Source organism: Chanodichthys erythropterus, chromosome 3 (genome assembly GCF_024489055.1).
Source record: "Chanodichthys erythropterus isolate Z2021 chromosome 3, ASM2448905v1, whole genome shotgun sequence".
In the NCBI taxonomy this organism is placed as follows: Eukaryota; Metazoa; Chordata; class Actinopteri; order Cypriniformes; family Xenocyprididae; genus Chanodichthys; species Chanodichthys erythropterus.
Window position 1 is genome coordinate 36,240,820 of NC_090223.1, and position 22,116 is coordinate 36,262,935.

Consider the following 22,116-nt stretch of genomic DNA (forward strand, 5'->3'; position numbering starts at 1 on the left):
TATTTGATCTATAATGCAATGAAAATGTTTCAAATCAACAGCACTCTGCTTACCTTTGTCCATTTTCAACTGATTTCAAAACCAGAGAAACAGATGTGCAATAGATTTGGCACTGCATCCTTATAAATAGGACAACTTGTATCGTTTGTTCTAAAAAGTCAAATTTTTAGAACAAGCAGCCTGTGGATGAGAGCTGTAGTTCTCTTCTCCTCTTTGTTTTGCTCTTTCTTGGAGTTCTCACAGCTGGAAGTTCCTGAGGAAATAAAAAGGGAGCATAAACATCCCGAGACACTCGCTGTGAAGAAAAGCTTTAGCACATGTGCCCTCCTGTAGCTTCAAATCCCACATGCCCTTGACACCTACAATACTGGCATCATATCCATCATGTGCACCATTAATTAAGTTTTATTAAGTAGTGTAAAACTAAAAGAATAAATCTTATAATTCGTCATTTGTTTGTCCCCCGTCCCCATGTGTGAGTGAGAGTGTTGGGTTTTTGGGATGTGTGAAAGATGCTCTGATTTTATGCTTGAGATTTTTAATTGGTTCACCCAAAATTAAAAATCTCTCATCATTTTTCACCCTAATGTCGATCCAAATATGAATGACTTTATTTCTTCAGTGGAAAGCTAAAGGAGATGTTGTGAAGAATGTCTGAGTTGCTTGCTTCTATACAGTGAAGGTGAATAGGGACCAATGGCAAATGCACCATAAAAATAAAATTATATATAGCCATACAAATTACGGTATATGAGGAACAGGCAGAAATGTACTCATTATTCACTCAAAAGGAAGAAATGGTTGCCATTTACTTTCATTGTATGGAAAAGAGCAGCTTGAACAATGTGCTAGATTTCTCCTTTTGTGTTCCACAGATAAACTAAATTCATGTGAATATTTAAAGACATTAAGGTGAATAAATGATTTTATTTTATTGTATTATAAGTATTTTTATGATTCCTTAGGGAAGTGATATATATCTGGTATAGTGAACCTCATGTCATGACCTTTGCTATAAACTTTTGTGACATCCATTCATCACCCCTTTGTCACCACTCCAGTGTGAATGTTCATCATCTTCCCAGATTTCAAGATCATATGGACTGCTGTCTTCACAGATACATATTTGTAATTCCTTCCAATGAGGTCAAATTACATAACCGGTCTCTATGCCATGTTCTCCCTCGCCTCCCCATTCTCCTTTTCTTTCTATCTCTCTCCATGTCTTTAGCAGGCTTTGCCCCCTGGCTTATTTCTGTAAATTGTTGAGCGGTAACTCACGTCAGATTAGATTTGACAGCTGTGTCGGAAGCTATAAGAACAAGTGCCCCTGCAGCTTCTTTGTTTGAGTGTGTGCACATCTCACTCTTTCAGACCACTCATTCATGTTGTATGTATGTGTGTGTGTGTGTGTGTGTGTGATGTTCTGAATCCCCCTGCACCATTTTAATCAAGTGATGCTGATGCTCTTTTTCTAGCACATCTCTATTTTTGCTCCTTTTTATTCATCCCTTTTCATCCCTGACTTTTTTCTTCCCTCCTTTTTGTCTTTTCATGTTACTGTGACTTTCTCTAATATCCCATGCTCACAGTCCTGCTAATAGTCATTTCTTTCTTTCTTTCTTTCTTTCTTTCTTTCTTTCTTTCTTTCTTTCTTTCTTTCTTTCTTTCTTTCTTTCTTTCTTTCTTTCTTTCAGACTCAAAGCAGAATGGGGATGCTGCAAACGCAGCTCTGGCTAATGAGGACTGTCCCACCATAGATCAGGTGCTGGGGCCAGATGACAGGAGTCCGGCCACTGGTGGGTTGGGGACAGGTACGGGGCGTGAACGTTACCCCCACGATAGGGCCTGCTTCCTTCTCAGTACCGGAGAGTTCCGCACCACAGACAGCAATGTCAGGAAAGGTATGCAGCACCCACAAACAAACATGTTGTTATACTCATATTTTCAGTGTACATTACAAAGAACAGTCTCAAGAAAGGTAAGTTATATGTTCAAATGCTTATTATTGCGTATTTGGGCAAACGCACATATATTACAAAAAAAACACTGCAGCAATATATGTATACATAATACATATAGATATTTTATTTATACGCATCTCTACTCAAATATACATGCAATGAGATGCACTTCACAAAGTACATCTTAGGAATACGCATTAAAACATACTCTCCTGCATCCATACTAACAGCATAGCTCCCCGCCTTCTCCTCTTGCATTTTTCCTCATAATTCACCACATCAATCATTCTGAAGGGCGCTCATCGTTAGCAAAGCTGCTACCACACACGCAGTAATAATTCAATTCGTATCTTTGCTAATAGTGTTCAATCTTTGATAAAATCAGGATTTTTCAGTGAAAGTAATCCTAGCCCAATTTAAATTAACAGATTTATCAAACAAATTCACTGCGTATGGTCAACAAGCTCTTCAAATGCAATCTATCTATCTATCTATCTATCTATCTATCTATCTATCTATCTATCTATCTATCTATCTATCTATCTATCTATCTATCTATCTATCTATCTATCTATCTGTCCGCCTGTCTGTCTATCTATCTATCTATCTATCTATCTGTCTATCTGTCTGTCTGTCTGTCTGTCTGTCTGTCTATCTATCTATCTATCTGTCTGTCTATATCTATCTATACGTCTATCTATCTGTCTGTCTGATTGTCTGTCTGTCTATCTATCATCTTTCTGTCTATCTACCTGTCTGTCTGTCTTTCTGTCAGGTCTGTCTGTCTGTCTATCTACTCTGTCTGTCTTTCTGTCTGTCTGTCTGATTGTCTGGGTTGTGCAAAATTCTGAATTAAAGAATTGGCTCCCTTTCAATTGATGAGTTTGAATTTGAATTTAATTGGCCATACCCCAGAGGAAGTCGTGAATTATAATTGTAATGAAATTCAACACAGTTAATGTATTCTGAGAGATGAAGTGTTCTTCCACATTGGTTCATTTCTTAATTATGATTTTCAATGAAATTTCAAGGGCCTGGTTTCACAGACAGGGCTTATACTAAGCCAGGATTAGGCCTTAGTTCAAATCATTACTGATGTGCATCTTGAGACAAAACAATGTCACTGACACATATTTTAAGAAATGTCAGTTCAAGTTGCTTTCAGTTAAAACAGCTCAAACATGCATTTTAGTCTGGCGCTAGGCTTAAGCCTTGTCTGTGAAACCGGGGGAAGGTTTTTTAAACATTTTGATAATTTTTTTTATTCTGCTTTCGTACATTTAAATGTGAATTACAATTCTGCACCGTTTTCTGCCTAAATACAAATTCATTTAAAATTCAGAGATTGAATTGAAATTTAAAATGCATTCTCATTCTCAAGTTTTGAATGATGAAAACCCTGCCACCTGTCTATCTCTCTGTCAGGCTTTCTCTATCTATCAGGCTTACCTTTGCTCTTTCTTACTCTCATTCATCAATATTACTTCATTCTCTTTCTCTTCCTGGCCTCCCTCCCTGGCTTGACTCTGTCCATGTCTTATTCCCTCCTTCCATCCTTTCATCTCGCCCTCTCTTCTCCCAATCTTCTACACCTCATGCTCTTTGCGACACATCCTCTTATGTCTGTTCATGTCTTTACTTGTTTGCAACTGCATGATTTATATCTGCCTTCCTTTCTATACTATACCTTCCTACTCCTGCACCTTTCCATTAACCTTCACGTATCCCAAATACACCCGTCTACACAACCAAATCCTACAACCCCCCCACAAAAACACTAGAAGCTGCAGGCGCCAACCCAGGAGAGGAATGGTTCAAGCCGGAAGGGCCACTGCTACAGCAGGACCTCAATGCCAATTCTGCCTCTTCCTGGATCAAACCATAATGAATCAGAGGTAACACTTAAAAAAGCCATGTGATGCAGCGTAGAGATGAGCTGAGTACAAGAATGGTCAATACTCCATACAGCATATTGCTATTTCACAGGGAATTAAGTTTATGTTTCAGAAGGACACATTTATTAGTATTTGTACACTATAATAAATAAATCCGTAAAATAATGGAAAAAGTACTGGCAGCTCATTACCTGGACATTATCCAGGAAAACACAACTCAATGAAGTGCAGAATTGTAAGTACAGGTAAAACACCTGTAAAAAATAAAATACAGAAAATTCCACTAAATTAATACAGTACACTCTAAAAAATGCTGGGTTGTTTCAACCCAAATTTGGGGTCAAATATGGACAAACCCAGCCGTTGGGTTAAAAAATGCATTTAAAAATTTAACCCAATGGTTGGGTTTGTCCATTTTTGACCCAATCTTGGGTTGAAACAACCCAGCATTTTTTAGAGTAATAATAATAATAATAATAATAATCCTTACATTTATATAGCGCTTTTCTGGGCACTCAAAGCGCTTTACATATTGAAGGGGGAATCTCCTCAACCACCACCAATGTGCAGCATCCACCTGGATGATGCGACGGCAGCCATATTGCGCCAGTACGCCCACCACACACCAGCTTATTGGTAGAGAGGAGACAGAGTGAGGAAGCCAATCAGTGTATAGGGATGATTAGGAGGCCATGATGGACAGAGGCCAATTGGCAAGTTTGGCCAGGATGTCGGGGTTACACCCCTACTCTTTTCGAAGGACATCCTGGGATTTTTAATGACCACAGAGAGTCAGGACCTCGGTTTTAACGTCTCATCCGAAGGACGGTGCTTTTTGTCAGTATAGTGTCCCCATCACTATACTGGGGTGTTAGGACCCACACAGACCACAGGGTGAGCACCCCCTGCTGGCCTCACTAACACAGTGTACAGTGTAAGAGTGGACATTGTGCCCTATTTTTACGGATTTTTAGAGTGTACTAAGATTATATTTTGCACATTCATACTTTAGAGCAACTATAGATATGAAACAAACGTCACTAGTCACACTCAGTACTAAAGTATACACTACTAAACTGAGCATAACAGAAAAAAAATGCATTTGAGTCAGGGAGGATAATGCCTTAGCTATATGAATTCTGTCTGTGTGTTTGACAATTTTGTATAATATTACACTGATCTAACATGAGTATTTAATATTTGCACAAGTAAATTCACACAGTAGCATCAATCACAACAGTGTCAGAAATTCACTTTTGTATTAATGGGCAATTTCATTTCAACCCCATAAAAACATTTAGAAATGAGTAGTCCATAAGATGCCTCAACCCAATAAATAAATTTTAAATATTGGCACTTGTATTTTCTATTATACAAGTATTTTTGTCATGCATTACTGGTATTTTTGTTATATTAATCCCGACATATACACAGAATTCAATATAATGAATCATATTACATTTTAGAAAATAGAAAAATTCACTATTGGACTTTATATAGACATACAGTCAAACCAAAAAACACCTTGAACATTTCATTCATTATTACAGTTTATTCACTATAGTTTAAAAAAATGGTAATAAAATATGACAAGATCTCAGAGTTAAACTGTGTCAGAAAAAAAAATAATCTTAATTATGTTAGATAACATTTGAGCAAAACATGGTCAGGTCAAAGTGTCTGAATAATTTTTGGTCTCAATTTGTATCAATTTTACTGGTAGTCCACTGTATGAAGAATTTTTGGTAAATATGTTACAATAGACTTTATTTAGCTATCCTCACTTACATAAATTAACTATAGTGTCCTGCACCCACTAGTAAAAATATATCAAAAATGTCTGAATAATTTTTGGTTTGGCTGTATATATCAGGGGTATTTCAGTAGAATTTTTGCCCTGAATTTCTGACTCACACAATATCTCCCCTGTCTCTCTGACTCAAAAATAAGTGTTTGCTTGGACTAGCTTTGAAACCTCCACTACATATCTATATATATATCTCAAAGGCTAAGCATTATAATATATGAGTGATATCATTACAGCACTAGCTCCCTCATCTCTGTCTTTCTCACTCTCTCATTTTACCCGCAAACGTAAACTTTTGTCATTCTAATAATTCTTTTGCCTCTGATTATTTCCTCAATTTCCTCCTGTTTACATATCATTCACACTCTTTTCTTGACGGAACTGAGCACCAGACACAAGTTAACGCTGCACTGTTAACCCTCAGGCCAGTATAGTTCAACACACACTCAAGTTCACACACCCACACATTTGAAGAAATGAAATTGTGTTAAATATGCTATGACCGGTGGTTATATGTGTGATTTCTGCTTAATTTGTGTGTGTTTGGGGATGTTGTATTCTCTGATGTGTGTGTTTTTGAGGTGCGCTTGTCTGACGAGCTGTTGTTGTGTTATCTCCTTCCTCAGGTTGTGTCGTGTCATGCGTTTGTATGTCAGCTCTTGTTGCTACACTGTTACACATGTCTTCCCTTGTTCGTGTGTTGTCGTGTGTGTGCACTGTAATCCATTCGGTGTTGCTGTGACTTCTTCCTCCTCCTTCTCCTCCCTAGCGGTGACCTTTCACCTTAGTATAGTGCCCCTCAGGTCTTTGTAGAGAGTTTCAGTGCTCACTATACTGCCGTTCAAAGGCAAAACGCAGTAACTACACAGTGCTTGTCCAAAATCGCATTTGTTTAACTTTGATTTCACTTTTAACAAACAGGTTTGGCTCAACTATGTTCAGATTCAGAAAAAAAAAAAAAGTATGAATATGGAAACTTATATAAAATCAGTGAAGCCATTGTAGGTGTAGTTATTCTGTTTTGCCTTTTTAGGCTGTATAATTTCCATCCTACACTATATTTGCTGCCGGAAAGAAGTCCAAAGAGGAATGCCTTTTATGCTTTAGGGCTTTTGGTGAACGGTCACTGGGAAGGGTTGTGTTTTATTTGCATTTTCAGTTTTATTTTTTTGAATAAAGCTGGTTTCTTCTCTCTCCTGGAACTGCCCTCCACTCTGGGGTCCACTGACCAGTGTTTCATCACAGCCAGCAGATGAAAACCCTTCATTATATGGACCAGAAACCAATATTAAATCCAATATTCTAGCCATGAATGGTATTTTAAGATTGCATATGCTGTCCAGGGCTGTGCTGAAACACTGACGCTGTTAGGATGTGTGCTACAGTCCTGTAGTCTAACTGATCAGGGACACAATTCTGCCTCACATATACACAAAACATCAGGTGAGCCGAGGCAAACCTGTCTGATAGACTTGAAAGAGACACATGGACATTTAAAGAGAGAATGTTATGGTGAGGTAAGATGAAAAAAAAAACACAACACAGACATTAAAACACATATTACTGATGCCACAGACACAGGTAAGTTCTTGTAGGGCTGTAATGACATACCTGGGCTGTTGCCATTTATAAGGACACTATAAGTGCTGTGATGCAATTGATACGAATGGAATAACTGGAAAGTTTACTTAATCATTAAGAGCTTAAACCGAGGGCCACATATAGTGGGCTTTTGTTTTTAATGTGGGACTGTTTCTTGCTTTCTTCTTTCACCTTCTTTTCTCTCTCACACTTTCTGGCTTGAGTTGTGCCCACAGAATGTGTTTTACTGTGATCACAGTGCCTCTTCAATTACTTTCAGTTCTGTTGACGAATGCAGAAGAGCACAGGTCAGGAAAGGTCAAAAGTTTCTCTTTTGGATGTCTTTTTCTTTATAGATTCCATAATATTGACCTGTGTGAGTGTGTGTGTGGGGTTGTTTGAAGGTGTATATGTTGTATAAATGTGAGGGTTTCGTTCTTTTAGTTCATATTTGTGCTATTGCTTTTCAGTGTGTTCTGTTTGTATAGATGTTTAAAATAGTTCACCCCGATATGACAATTCATTTACTCATAGTTATTTCAATCCATTACTTCAGTATCATCTCCTTTTGTGTCCCACCGAAGAAAGTCAGCTTTACGAAATGACTTTCTTCGATGGGACACAAAAGGATATGTTTATCAGAATGTAAAATAAGAATATAAGCTGCCGTCTTTTAAACAATTTGTGAATGGCTGTCAAGTTTAAAAAATGACAAAAAGGAAGCATAAAAATATCATAAACATAATCTTTATGACTAAAGGCTGGGATACACTACATCTGAACATATTTCTATCTATATAAACACTACACAAAATCATATATAAAACACTATGCATCATATATTTGCGAATTTTCTAAACTGTTACAGAGAAAAACTGGGCAGGGGTTCCCAAACACATTCCTGGAGCATCCTCAGCACTGCACATTTTGCTTGTCTCCTTTGTCTGACACGCTCATTTCAGGTCTTGGAGTCTCTAATGAGCCGAACACCTGAATCAGGTGAGTTTGATTAAGGAGACATGGAAAACATGCAGTGTTGCATGGCTCCAAGAATGCGTTTGGGAATCCCTGCACACAACAACTGAGGATCACACACCACAAATTGTTACGAACACAACAAACTCATGCAGAAACACGCTTCATTGCTAGGAGATGCACAAATGAAAAAAAAAAAGTGTTCTAAAATTGCCTCAAAATATCAAATGTGTGTGATGAGTCTGTGCCCTTCATGATTTTCTGTGAAATCTGTCAACTCTGACTCACCAAAATGTATAGACTGACACTGCAAATCGAAGCAGCAGTTGTGTAGTGTATTATAGCCTTAATGCTGTATTTTCCAAGTATTCTATAGAATAGCATTATGTCAGGAACACAGTGAAATTTAAATATTAATTCAATGAAGATCATGCATTGACAACTGTGTTCTTCTGGAAAAGAGCAGCATGGGCATTCTGCTAAAATATCTCTTTTTATAGCCCTTGGAAGAATAAAAGTCATATGTGTATGAGTAAATGATGAAAGAACTTTAATTTATGGGTGAACTATCCCTTTATAGTCCACTCCCTCGCTCTCCTCCTAAATCACCACATCTTCTGTCTTCTCAAACTTCTTCCTCTTTCTGTTTCTACCTTCTCCCCTCTCACTCCTTCCTGCCCACTGTTGCCAAGGAAACAGTGGAAGAGAGCATTCTGGGACTAAGCGAAACATGGTGAAATATAAAATGAAGGGGTTAAAGATGGTTCAAGGCGAGCTACGCTCTAAAAAATGCTGGGTTGTTTCAACCCATGTTTGGGTCAAATATGGACAAACCCAACTGTTGGTTTAGATTTCTAAATTAAATTTTAAACACAACGGTTGGGTTTTGTCCATTTTTTGACCCAAACAGGGGTTGAAACAACCCAGCATTTTTTTGTAATGTGCAAGAAATTAAATTTGGCCTTCTAAAACCTGGCAAATTGGTGTTCAACCTTAGTGTTCAGACTCCCACTTGCTCCCAAGATGCACTTGTTTCTTCTATTTCCCCCCTTTTATCAATCATTTATTCAGTCTAAAGTGCTCTTTTGATGTGGTTTTATATTTTGAGTACACTGAGAGCTTTGACACATACCCTTGGGTCCTGCCACTGAGGCTAAATGTGTGAGAGCTGCAGTCTGGATGCTGGCACACTGACTGACGGCATTGTGGTCATCTTCCTCTCTGGCCATTGTCTTAAAGCGTAGAAATAGTACTGCACTGCAGGGCTGCAGTCACCTCCCCCCTCCCATTCCTCTCCCTCTGCAGACTGATTGATTTTCCCCTGTACTCTCATTTAACCTCACTTCTGAATCTTTGCCGTAACCGGAGAACCTGAGGGTTCTCTCTCTAGGGCCCTTGATGAGCTAGTCCAATTCATTATCAATTTCACCATCTCATGTATCACTATGTGTATCAAAAGTGATCCGTGTCTTTTTAAATCATTTTAAAAGTTGCTTCAAAACCTTAACTGCTTTCTCTCTTAGCCTGTCTTTATATAAATATGCCAGTAATCAGTTTATATTCATATATATGCTGCAGTCTGTACTGCAGAAATGAATCGAATTATAATTTAAATTAGTTAATATGTCCACAGAATGGCAGTCCAGAATGATTCCCAACAACCAAACTGGCACAATTGCTGATCGCAACTGCTTTTTCATGCTATTTTCTAGTCAATCAGCAGTTCCCACAGGCGTTACAGCCAACTGTCAAAGTTCCAGGTTGCATCGGTGTGAGAATTTGACTGCAGTGCAGTAAAAATTGAGCGACAAAATATGGCAGAGAGGTTGCTGGCCTGGCCGATAATGCTTCCAGAGGGGTCAGTGCTCTTATTCTGTTCAGGTCACTGGCCCTCGAGGGACAGAGAGCAAGAGGGAAGGGTGTTACAAGAGTTTTTTTTTTTTTTTTTTTTTTTTTTTTTTACAACACATCCCTTATAAAGACTCTAAATAATATAGTTGATATTTCTTCTATGTAAGGAGAAATGAAAACATTTGTCTGCCTGTCGTTTTACATACTGGAAGTGTCCGTTTGGTGACTATAGAGTGCCAATTGTATAGTGAAATTCTGCATTTTATAATTTTTGGTGGGTCAGACTGCTGGATTTAAGCATTTATTTATTATTAACTGTATTAAAAATAGTTAATTATTTGTGTCATAGCAAATTATTCATCAAGTAATGTACATAAAATGCAGATCCACTTCATTTTACCTCAGTATCACTGAAGCCTGAACATGATTGGTTCAAGTAATGAATTAAAAACATAACAAAAAATAGTTTGTAAGATCTGTGTTAGTTCAGATTCCATTTTATGGTGAATCGGGATGTTCGTTAAGATGTTATCAAAGTTTAGGAAGTGGGTGCAGTACATTTTTAAAAAACAAAGTGTTTTTATTGTTTTTCAAATCAAACTGTTCAAATTGGATGTGTTGTTTCTGGCTGTGCGTGACTCTTCCACCATCACTGACGGTGTACTGCATGTATGACGTTATCATACATGATCTGGATGTGCTGTGAATATTATTTCAGCGTTTGTTGTTTCGCTGTTGTTACAAGCTGCATATGTTGTTTTTTATTCAATATTTTTTTATTTATTATTGTTCTGCAGTCTACAGTGACATGTCAAACACTGTTACTGGGAACTTCTCTGTGTGCTCTATGTTAATTGTTTAAGTTTGACCCTGTCAAATGTTATACTTTTATAGTTCTGTATATGCAGGTGCTGAATGTAAACTATTCCCTCTTTTCTCATTGCAGCCATTACATACATTCCTGCTCTCTTTTAAATATTCTTTTGTATTCATCAGTGTTTGTGTCTTTGTTGTGCAATGATTGTCATTTCGTGTTGTGTGCTGTGTAATGTTGTGTCGTGTCTACATGTTATTCAGTGTCTATTTCATACATGCAGATGTGATGTAAAGTGTATGTATGTGACTATCAGTGTTTGTGTTTAAAGGAAGAACAAAAATATCCACTGGTGGATATTGCAAATATTAACCTGGATAGAATAACACAGATGAAATGATAATATACTGTGTATGAACTCAAATGCACTGTTAAAGCTTTATTGACTATAATGGTGCATTTATGTCATAACCATAAATATGAATTTCCGACTACTAAAAAGCATTCGAAAGCTCCAACTTTCCAACATTGAAATGTCATATGATGCCCTTTCTTTAACATGCTGTTTACTGCAAAGTGTTCAACACAGTATATATTACACTTTATTTTATTCCTGTAATAATATCTAAACCATCCTGCGGTTAATATTTGTGCTACATACTAACACTCACCTTCCATCCCACCCCCAGGCCACTCGTACAGTCCTCGTAGTGTCACTAAAGTTTGACATGAGGTACGTGCACACGGCAGAGAGTGACTTTCATCCATGTCAGATCAAGGGCTTTCCCATGCGGATGCAGTAGTATCATCTCTATGTGCTTAGTAGCATGATTGTTAGCCAGCATACACTATGCTAAGCTGTGAAGCTATCATGTAAAGACTCTGCGTTTCATGCCTTCAGAGAATTTGATTCTCCCTCTTTGACAATTTTGACAAAGCCTTCCATATGCACTTACAGTGACAGTCACATTGAATTATTAAGACACAACACAGATGCTAAAGAACTGCAGGAGCACAGAGTCTGTCGAGCTTAAGACTTGATTACACCAGTCCACAACACTGTTGTAATTCTTCATACATAACCTCTCACCAAAGCCCTTCTGTGTTGCATGCGTAAGGCTGGTGAGTGTGAGTTGTGTTACTGTGCGTGTGATGCCGATAATGAGATTAATCAACAGGTCAATGATTATGCTGGAATTATTGTACTGTTAGTAAATATAGAAATTTACAAAACATAGGTATCATAGACTTTTGCTCTTCCATGACCAAAAAAGCTCAATTCATATTTTTTGTTTTAATAGCAGCTGATGTTTTTTTCTTTTTCTTCCCCTGCCTTCTTCCACTTATCTGTTTCAATTCTCTTATCTGATTTTTTTTTTTTGTTGTTGTTTTGCTTTGCTTTGCTTTGTTTTGTTTGTATTCTAGGTATCTAGATCTGTTGTTCTAGGTATCTTTGAACTGAAATCCAAAAGCATAGTTGTGTCCGTGTAGGCATCGTCATAAAGCAGCTATGTTAAGAATGGACCAATATTTTTTTTTTTTTTTACCGTCACATTTACATTGCAATTGTTCAAAAAAAGATTGCAGGGTATACTTTTTACTAGAGATGCACCGATATAAAACAAATTTTCACAGGATCGGCTATTGGCCGATAGTTTAAAAACAGCCAATAGTCAGGGCCAAATGCACTGAATTTGTGCTTTGTGTAAAGAAAATGCTAAAAAACAACAACAAAAAACAGTTTGATGTTCAATATTAATAGCAATTGATTAATAATTAATGAATTAATAACATTCAGAAAGTTTAGAAATATGAATTTAATCTTCAGAATTTAGTTAATGTGTTGATATTAATTTGAGTAATGTTTTTGTTTATAACTGATACCAGTTGATGAAATGGAGAGAATGGAGTTTTTATTTGCATTTCTTTCAAAATAATGATTTATTATTAATTATAATGTAATTATTAATTTAAAAGAAGGTATAAAAGGCAGAACCCCCAAACTACTGGTATCGGTATTGGCGGATATCACTCTGAATAATTGGCTATCTGTGGAGAAAGTTAGTATCGGTGCATCTCTACTTATTGCTTTTGGACACATACTGCCTAGCCATATTGATCCTAATTAATCCCATTCAGAGCAAATGCTGATAGGGAGGTAAAGACAAGTCTAGCAATAGGAAGGAAATGTGTTCTTATCTGTACAGTGTTTGCATCACAGGTATTAGTACAGAACATGACATTCACACACACTTTATTTATTTTCTCTGTGAATGAACACTCTTTTGACTCTGTTGTGTTTTCATTAGTTAAAAACAACAAATAGTTAAAAATGTATATTCCCTCAAATCCTCTGTGGCAAACAGTCACTTTCTGGCTTGCACCAGTGGTCTGGTGTGAGGAACATGATGACCCAGATCTGTCTACCATTGCCTTCCTTTGCAGCTCCTATAGGCAATGCTTTGGCGTAGATTTTGAATGACAAGTGGCTGTGCAGCACCCAGAGTGTCCCAGCAGCCCTCTGAGTCAGACTCACACACACACACACACACACACACACACACACACACACAGAACTACATCACACAAGGGACTGGAGATAGGATTGCCGACTATACGACAGTAGGACCTTCTTAACACCCCGTGTTTTCCTTCCTTGTGAGCTTTTGTCTCTTGTTTTGTTCTGTTAAGACTTCTAACTCACTGTGTTTGTGTCCGTGTGGGAAGTTCTCCTGTGTACGGAGGGGGTTGTCTACTATGTAATGTGCCAGCTCTTCCTTCCATATCAATTTGTGTTGGCTTTTTCAAAAAACAGCAATATGTGAGTCCAGTTCTCCCCCTTACACAATCAGACAATTCGCCACAAACTGAGAAATTCTGTTATCGTTTACTCAAGCTGTGCCAGACCTGAATAATAATAATAATGATAATACATTTAATTTATAATGCGCTTTTCTCATACCCAAATCGCTACAAATAATAAAAACAAGTAAAAAATACAAAAATGACAGAAATAATACAAAAAATATAAAAACAGACGATAAATAAGTTGACATCCTATTGAAAAAGAATCACATTAATTACTTTCTTCCGTGGAATGTAAAAGATTTTAGTTTTGAAGTTTTATATTTTTGCTTATATTATTTATATATATATATATATATATATATATATATATATATATATATATATATATATATATATATTATTTTCACTTATATTAAAAGTCAGTGGGGTCCAAAAAACACTGGTCTCCACTGAATTTTTCTAAATATATAGACCCCTTAATCGCCTACGTCACTGTGACGTCACCGCTCTAGCTGGAGGCAAAACCTGAATAAGAACTCATAGCAGGCGCACTAAAAGTTTGAGGTTTTGACTTTAAAATGTCATCTTGTTGTGTTTTTGGCTGCCAGAATAGAAGGAACAGGACTTTTGGTTCAAAACTAAAGTTTTACCAGATCCCAGCAGACATTCCTTCACAGAAATAAAAAAGATAATTGTGGTTGAATGCAATATGGCGTACAGACTGGACAGAGACGATCATAAATAATACTCGTGTTTGCAGTGTACACTTCATATCAGGTAAAATAATCGATGCATATGTAATGGCGTGTTGGTTTTATCTAGTACAAATCAGCACGTTTCTGTTTTATAGGTGAAAAGTCGCCAACTTTCAGCGCACTAGCTAGCTTAAATGTTAAACAAACATACAGCGATAGATGTGTCTCTTAAAATAATCCACATTGCTAGCCATAATCATAGTTAGCCCAGCGTTAGGTTACATTAGACAATAAGCCTTGACAAAATTCCCCGAACCACCCGAAAGTAATTCATATGTTGTCTAGGAAATATCCAAAACTTAAGTTAATTTACAAAAATAGCTGTCACGGTCCTGCAGAGTCAGTGACTGTACATATTTGGACAGTTCTGAACCTTCTTCTGCTTCTATGTTTAATAAATTTCTCCTAAAACATGCTAGCTTAGGCTTGTCAACATTGAGTCCAGCGTCTCTTTTTGCCTCCAGCTAAGCCCCGCCCACCGGGAAACGTTGCAATGTTTACAGACTTTTAAGGGTCTATTGTTTTGTGTTCTATAGAAGACTGAAATTCATGCAGGTTTGGTCACACTAGTGGAACAACACATTAAAGAATGACAGATCGTGATTATAATACGCTTTGACCCGCAAAATTGTGTCATAAAATAACATTTAACACATATTTTTTGTGAGCATGTTTGCACTGTCAAACTGTCAAATATCTCTTTAGTGAATTAAGAACGAAAACAATGCAGACAACGCAAAAAAAAAAAAAACAAAGCATTGTTAGTGAACTCAATTATTATAACCTACACTGTGTCCTGAAAAGGGAATTTGTAACCACATTAAAACAAAACTGGACTTGAGAAAAGAAGGAAAGCCGAACCCTTTAAGAAAGTTTGGCCAGACTGAAAAAAAAATCGAAGTTTACCAAAGCCAGAAATGGATGTGGAAGGAAAGCTTTCAGGCACTTTCGGGCCACGTGAAGCTGTTTTAAGTCTCTATTAATCTACAGAAATACACTTATGTGTAGAAGGAAGACGAATTTGCTGCTAATAATGGAAAGACATTTAGTCTGAAACGCACAAGCTTCACCTGGCCCACAGTGCTGAGTGAGGCTGCTTTGACTAGACGGAGCTCCTCTGCTACTCCTCTGTTGGACTCCAGTGCTAGTATCAGAATGCAGAGTGTTTCGTCTGAGACTGGGTCAAACACCTGGATGCTACACTCATTACCTCACTATTGGTCTGAGTCAGCCATCAGGTGCTTCATCCACCTGCTCTTTTACACATCTGCTCTTATCTCTCCCTGAAAATTGTATGTGGCTGCGACTAAAGGGAGTTTTTTTATTACTGCTGTGCCATAACAACAACAAAAAAGAAATTGACAAGAAAACTTGATGACATTTCATAACTCTCATTTTCCTGTTTTGTCCTTGTCTCTGTCTCTGTCTGTCCCTGTCTGTCTTTCTGTCTGTCTGCTTCTGTCATTTGCATCTCATTTTGTCATTCTTTGCCTTTTATTTTGTTTTTCTCCTCCTCTTCCTTTCCCCTGATTTTTCAAACTTTAAAAAAATAACAATTTTGTCATTCTCCATGAATGAATCCAACTATTTTTTGCTTCCATAATAATTCCATTCATTCATCTTTCTCCGATGTATGTAATCTATCCATTAACCATCCATCCCCTCTGGATTTTCGGGGTTTCATAGCTGCTGGCTACGAGAAGTCCCGCAGCCTGAATAATATTTCCGGGATGACAGGGGCCCCCCTGCGCCTGACCCCCATTACCCCCATCAACAACCCACCCTACGAACCCTACGAGTCCCCTGGCCCTCTGCGGCGCTGCCGATCCCCCATACCCTCCATTCTGTAGCACATCTTAGGGAAAGGCAACGAAACAAACAGAAAAAAAGACACTCATGCACCGTCATACCGCAATAGTAGTAATAATCATGATAACGATGCTAAGTACTCACACCTCCGCTCCTCCATTGACTGGACAGGGTGGGGGTACACACCACTCTTTTTAATATGTCGTGCCTCAAAGGGAATGGGATAAATTTATTTAGGGATTTAGAGCTTTAAGTACTAAAACGACTTCATCACATATACTTCAGGCAATATTTCAGACAGGCAACTAAAAACAATTATATGCTGTAACGTCAGCGGATTATGCCTTATTATCGAAGAAAACAAAAAAAAAGAAGCACTGAATATTATTAGGATAAAACTCCTCACTGGTCCATAGGCAGTACCGACGAGTACCCTGTAGGAAATCTTTCCCTGTAGTTGAATGACAGTAGTTGGCTTTCCCACATGTTCCTGCCTGATTGCTGGTTGTATAAAAAAAAAAAAAAAAAACGAGACCGTGATCCAGCAGGCTTATTCATTGAGTACTAGTCGCTGAGATCAGCTTTGATACACCATTATAGGCCTTGAAAAATCCACTTCATATCAAAGCTTGGAATGATAAAGGTCATAGGTCACAGACAACATGCAAGTAGTTCAAGTGCATGCAAGAAAAGATGTCCGTTAGGCAAGTAGAATATATCTAAATATCTCCCAATTCCCTTTAACTGCTATGAAGATTTGAAAATGACTGCACTGTATGCTGGACTGATTTGAACGTACAAATAAGCCCTGCAGTAGAGAATTAATTGATTGGATCATTTTGGCTGATTTGACTGTGATGAAGGAGTTTTTGGTGATTCAGGCCATAGAACATGATGAGTATTATTATTATTATTATAACACAAGGCCACAATTATTCACACACAGTATTTCCTACAGCAACATTTGTTGTCACTCAGTATTTAAAAATATATATATAATTCACACCGTTGTTATTATTATTATTATGCTATTTATTTAAGACAAAGAAAAATGCTTAAACCATTCTTGTGCAATATCAACTATTATGATGACCTCTGACCCTGAGGAGCTGGAGATGAACCCTTCAAACTTTACTGTGTGCAACTATTAACTGTAAAAGAGAGACCGAGTACTGATCATTATACACACACACACACACACACAAAAAAAGAGGCTATTTTTGTACTAAGCATTTGGACATTGCGATTCGGATTGGGGTTTGGAGTTGCGCGGGTGGCTTTCAGTTGACATTTTGGGAGGACAGGATATCGTGCTGTTGCATGGAGATCTACAATTAATGTGTTGGTTTTTGTATTTTGACTCTCTACATATTCAACACCAAGTACCACGAAACAAAAAGAGCAGTGGTCTGGACACATGGCAAAAAAAAAAAATAAAAAAAAATAAGAAGGAGCCATCCTATTAAGGGCCTATAACCTTCTGCACTTCTTCTGGACCCTTTCCAATTTGTATACTAGTGCATGAAGGAACTTCCTTTAAAATATATCCTTTCCTATGGTATTTCCTCATAAATATGAAGACATATCAAGCTGAACTGCACTCCTCACTGCATATTCGCATATCCTGTGGAGAACCAGAGAGTGGCCTCAAAGTTTTCCTACTAAGGGCAAGAATTAGCTGGACCTCATCATCACCATCATTGGCATTACCCTCCGTCATTATTATCATTTTCTGATTACTGTTATTCCTATTATTTGAATGCAGTATTTGAATCAGTTCAGTTTGTTTTCTCTTTGGTCCCCTTCTTTTCTTTCTCTGTTTATATATATACTTTGCCTGCTCTGTCTCTCGGATGCTGACCTTCGTTCCAATATAAAGGAGGGAACATTGAATGGATGCTGGATTGACAGCGGTCAGTAAGAGAAGAAAAAGAAAAGATGACAAAATGAACTCTCTGTAATGCAGATATATGAGCCATATGTTTCACTGTGCGGGGGATTTGTGTCGATCTGCTGCATCTTTGAGTGCACAGATGCAAAACACACCTCTGGTGAAGATATCTCTGCAATGGCAGCTCACAAAGCTTCTTCTTGTCTTTCTCTCCATGTGAAACAACAGAAAACCTGGGGTATAAGTGACAAAATTTGATCAGAAAAGCAAAGTAGCATTATTTATTGATTTAGATGAATTGATTTTCTTGCAACTGAAATATTTTACATACCCATATCTAATTATTTATTATTATTATTATTTTACAGTTCATCTGTAATCATTCTTTTGAATTTGAATCAGTATAGTTTTCTTTTGTTTTCATGTGTTTTTGCTACTGCCGCATACACTCCTCTTTCCCTCCTCTCTTCTTTCTTGGTTAAAGACGTTCACTGCTAGAGTGAAGAAAATCATGGAGGTTGTTGATTACATGGAGCATCTGCATGGCTGCAGCAAACCGATGTGTGGCACTGTGCTTTAATGAGTAAAACACCAATCATTAGTCATCTGCATGTGCGCTGCACTGCTTTATGTACATGCTTCATATACATTGAAGGTCTCAGGACAGTGAGCGAGGGCCATCTGCTGGATGTATGCGACGCCACACGTGTGCTCTGTGTAACTGGAGTGTTCAGTTAGACATTCGAGAGTAGACATTAAGTGTTTGGTTTGTTTGTTTTTTATTTGTTTTTGAATAACCAACATGTTATTCAGCCATACAAAGGCAAAATGCAGTAACACCATGCAATTTTCATAGTTGAGCCAAACCCCATCCATCCATCCTAAGAGAGATCTAAGAGATCCAAGAGATCTGATTTTGCTCCAGAACTCCATTTGAACATATGCATTAACTGCGTTTTGTCTTTGCACAGGATTGTTTGAGGCAAATGATCTAACATAGATTTTTAATTCTTTTAAAAGGTGTCTATTAAAAATGTATGTTACAAGGTGCCTTGTAAAACAAGCAAGTGCAAGTGTGTTATGTATTACCTTAAATGACCTGGTATGTTTAGAAGGAGGGAGACAAAAATCCCTGTATAATTCAGGTCCAGCCAAAACAGCGTTTTAGTTCTCACCTTGTGTCTCTTCCATGTCCTTCTCCTCCTCTTCATCTCTCTTTTCTTTGCCTTTGTGTTTTTTAATGCTCTTTATGAGGTCTTAATGATATGTACAGTTTTGAAGGTTGACTTTGTAATTTCCACATGCATGGATTTCTATTGCGAGCAATAAGGAAATTATAAGTCTCTATATCTGTTTTGATAAGAAAATGTATTTTAACAACGAGGTTTATGTATGTTTGTGTGTACATATGGATGTGTATATTCATATGCACATGCATATTAATGATTTGCATGAAACAAATGTACAAACTATTTTTTTTTTTTTCATTGCTGTTTTGTTACCAATCTGTCATTTTTTGACTTGATTGCTGTGGGGGGGCGGGGCTTAGTTTTGCATGCTAAGATGCTATTGGGTGGCAGAGACCATTACGACTGTTGTATTGAATATGGGATTTTTGAATGTGCTTTAACTATGTACATGTTTGATTTATTTTTCTTTTCTCTGTTAGACATCAAAAGCATTGCAAATGGTCATTTTATGATTTATTCTTTTTCATCTTTTCACAGAGAACTATTCTGAAAGCCCAGTGCTTATCAGATATATGCAAAAAGAAGCAGTAACTGTGAACTAAGACTAGAACAGAAAATCCACTTCTTCCTTCACAAAAACATTCCCATACGAACACCCGAGCCCCTGAACCAGTATCAGCTCCTGTGCAACTCCATCTTAGTTTGTATTCTCATCTCATGACCTCATCAGTCTTGTTTAATCATCTTAGTTTTGCATTATTAACGAGGAGAGTAGTAGTTCTGTTTCCCCTTGCTCTTGTGTTAACCTCAGTTCTAGCCTCCTCTGCTGGTTATGTGGGGGGTGAACTGACGTACGTAGCATTCGGTGTTGTAGATCATTAGCGCCCTTCGGTCACTTTAGAGGCTGAGAATACTGATTTTAGCCCTTAATGTTTACCTGTTCTATATAAGATTAAAGAAAAACATACATTAGGAATTTTTAACAAACTCAGACCTGAAGTGATGAGTGAAAACACTCACTAAAGTCACAAAAACACTGATCAGAGCAGAGAGAAAGATGCTAATGCCAACAAGTCTGCTCACTACAGCAATGCATGTTTCCACACATACAAGATAGCTAGCACTTAGCATCCTAGTGCATTTTGTGGTTTTGCTGTGTGTAGTCTATCTGTAAAGGTGTAGTCAGGGTGGACAGAGTGGATGGAAGAGCTCCACTTATATCCCTTTATCTCAATCTTGAAGTTATGATGTGGAAGAGCCAGGCCTCCCTGCCGCTAGTTAGCATAGTTAGCAGATGCCCTGGGAAGCAGAGGCTGCATGCGATCATGGAGGAGGATGTAAATAATTCTCTGCATGTGGAGTTAACAGCACAGAAACTATTGTATGATTCAAATGTGGCATTTGAAACGGGGAGAGCAGGTCGAGTTCAAATGATTACGCGACATTACCCAGTATCCTCCCCGTCTCTGTCAGACGTATGCTCCCCTGTCACTACTCAGGTAAATCTCTTTTTGTTCGTCTATACCAGTGCTTCCAAAATGATGTCATTCGAAACAAAGAGAGACGGATGAGTTACGAACACCCCGTGTACACATGCATAAGTGTAAATATGAAATCATTTTTGATCCCAACGCTCATTGCAAGTCTTCCTTTTTCACATTGTCCTTTATTTTGTCATTTCATTTTTCATTTTCATTTATTCCCAACTACAAACTCTTACTGCTTCCAAATAACAACCAAAAAAAAAAGCCCGGAGGACATTATGAGAAACCGAGGAAAAATAATCAGTGATTTGTTTAAAAAAAAAAAAGAAAAAAACTTTTCAAACATAGTCTGCCATAAGTGGATTACCAAAAAAAAAAAAAAAAAAAACTATGTGGAATCAGGACGCAACCAAAATCAGGACATGAAAGCATGAGGGTCAGATGGACAGATTGTGTGTTTGGGGAACAGAGTATTGGGAGGATTGTCAACAAATGAAGAAAGGCATCGTGAAATGGAGGACAGTTTGAGGAAGAAAGAAAAAAAGCAAAGAGAGGAGGAAGGGAGCTGAACGCTTCTCAGTGTAAGAATGTGTGTATGGTGTTCTGTGTGTCACACTGTGTGTTTTCATGTGATGTGCTTGACTGTGTGCTTAGTGTTTTGTTTTTTTAATTGTGTGACATTTTGTTTTCCCGCTCTTCTAATGTTTGGCTCTGTGCTCAAATGGTTCACTCGCTCTCTATTCCCTATGCTAGCTTCACTCTTTGGTAATATCAAAATAAAGGGCACTTCATGGGGAATAGTGAGTCGTATTGGGACGTACCCTTTGTGTTGAAGGGGTTCACTGATGTACAGTAAGCTTTTGCTTTGTTCTGGTCCATCCGAGAGGGCTGACAAAATCGATGATTGTTATTAATTGATTCTGTCGATTTGATTCACTTAGATTAAAAACACACGCTTTTGTGGCCCTCAACGACTGGAACTTTTATTCAGCTTTGTGTGTGTTTGTTTTTGTGAGTGTGATTCCAAGAGTCTTGCATTTGTGTATTTTGTTTTTGAGCGCATGTTACATGGGCTTTGCAATGAGTACACTTGGGTTTTTGTTTATTTCATTTTTTTTTTTACATTGGTATTAAGGAGACTTTATGAAAATAATGTTCTATGGACATCACTCCAAAACAAAGACAAAGAAAAAAAATTGTGTGTTTGGCTTCTTTAGCTTTGGCTCTCGCAGTTGCGCAGTCTGAAACGACTGTCATCTGCGATAGCCTCTAGCGGTGTGTAGCTTTTAATG

The 22,116-nt window shown here is 37.6% G+C and overlaps 1 protein-coding gene across 4 annotated transcripts in view; it reads left to right on the top strand.

Annotated features, from left to right (window-relative positions):
• The window catches only part of kcnc3a (potassium voltage-gated channel, Shaw-related subfamily, member 3a), a 55,245-nt gene extending 38,945 nt beyond the window's left edge, over positions 1-16,300 (top strand). For 2 of the 4 annotated variants that reach the window (XM_067374940.1, XM_067374939.1), the window contains 2 exons: positions 1,698-1,904; positions 16,137-16,300. In XM_067374940.1, the coding sequence (XP_067231041.1) occupies positions 1,698-1,904; positions 16,137-16,300 (371 nt within the window). Of the gene's footprint in view, positions 1-1,697; positions 1,905-3,745; positions 3,850-6,292; positions 6,314-16,136 lie in introns of those variants that run through there. The other 2 variants (XM_067374942.1, XM_067374941.1) reach the window with 2 other exon arrangements.
• The last annotated feature ends 5,816 nt before the right edge of the window (positions 16,301-22,116 follow it).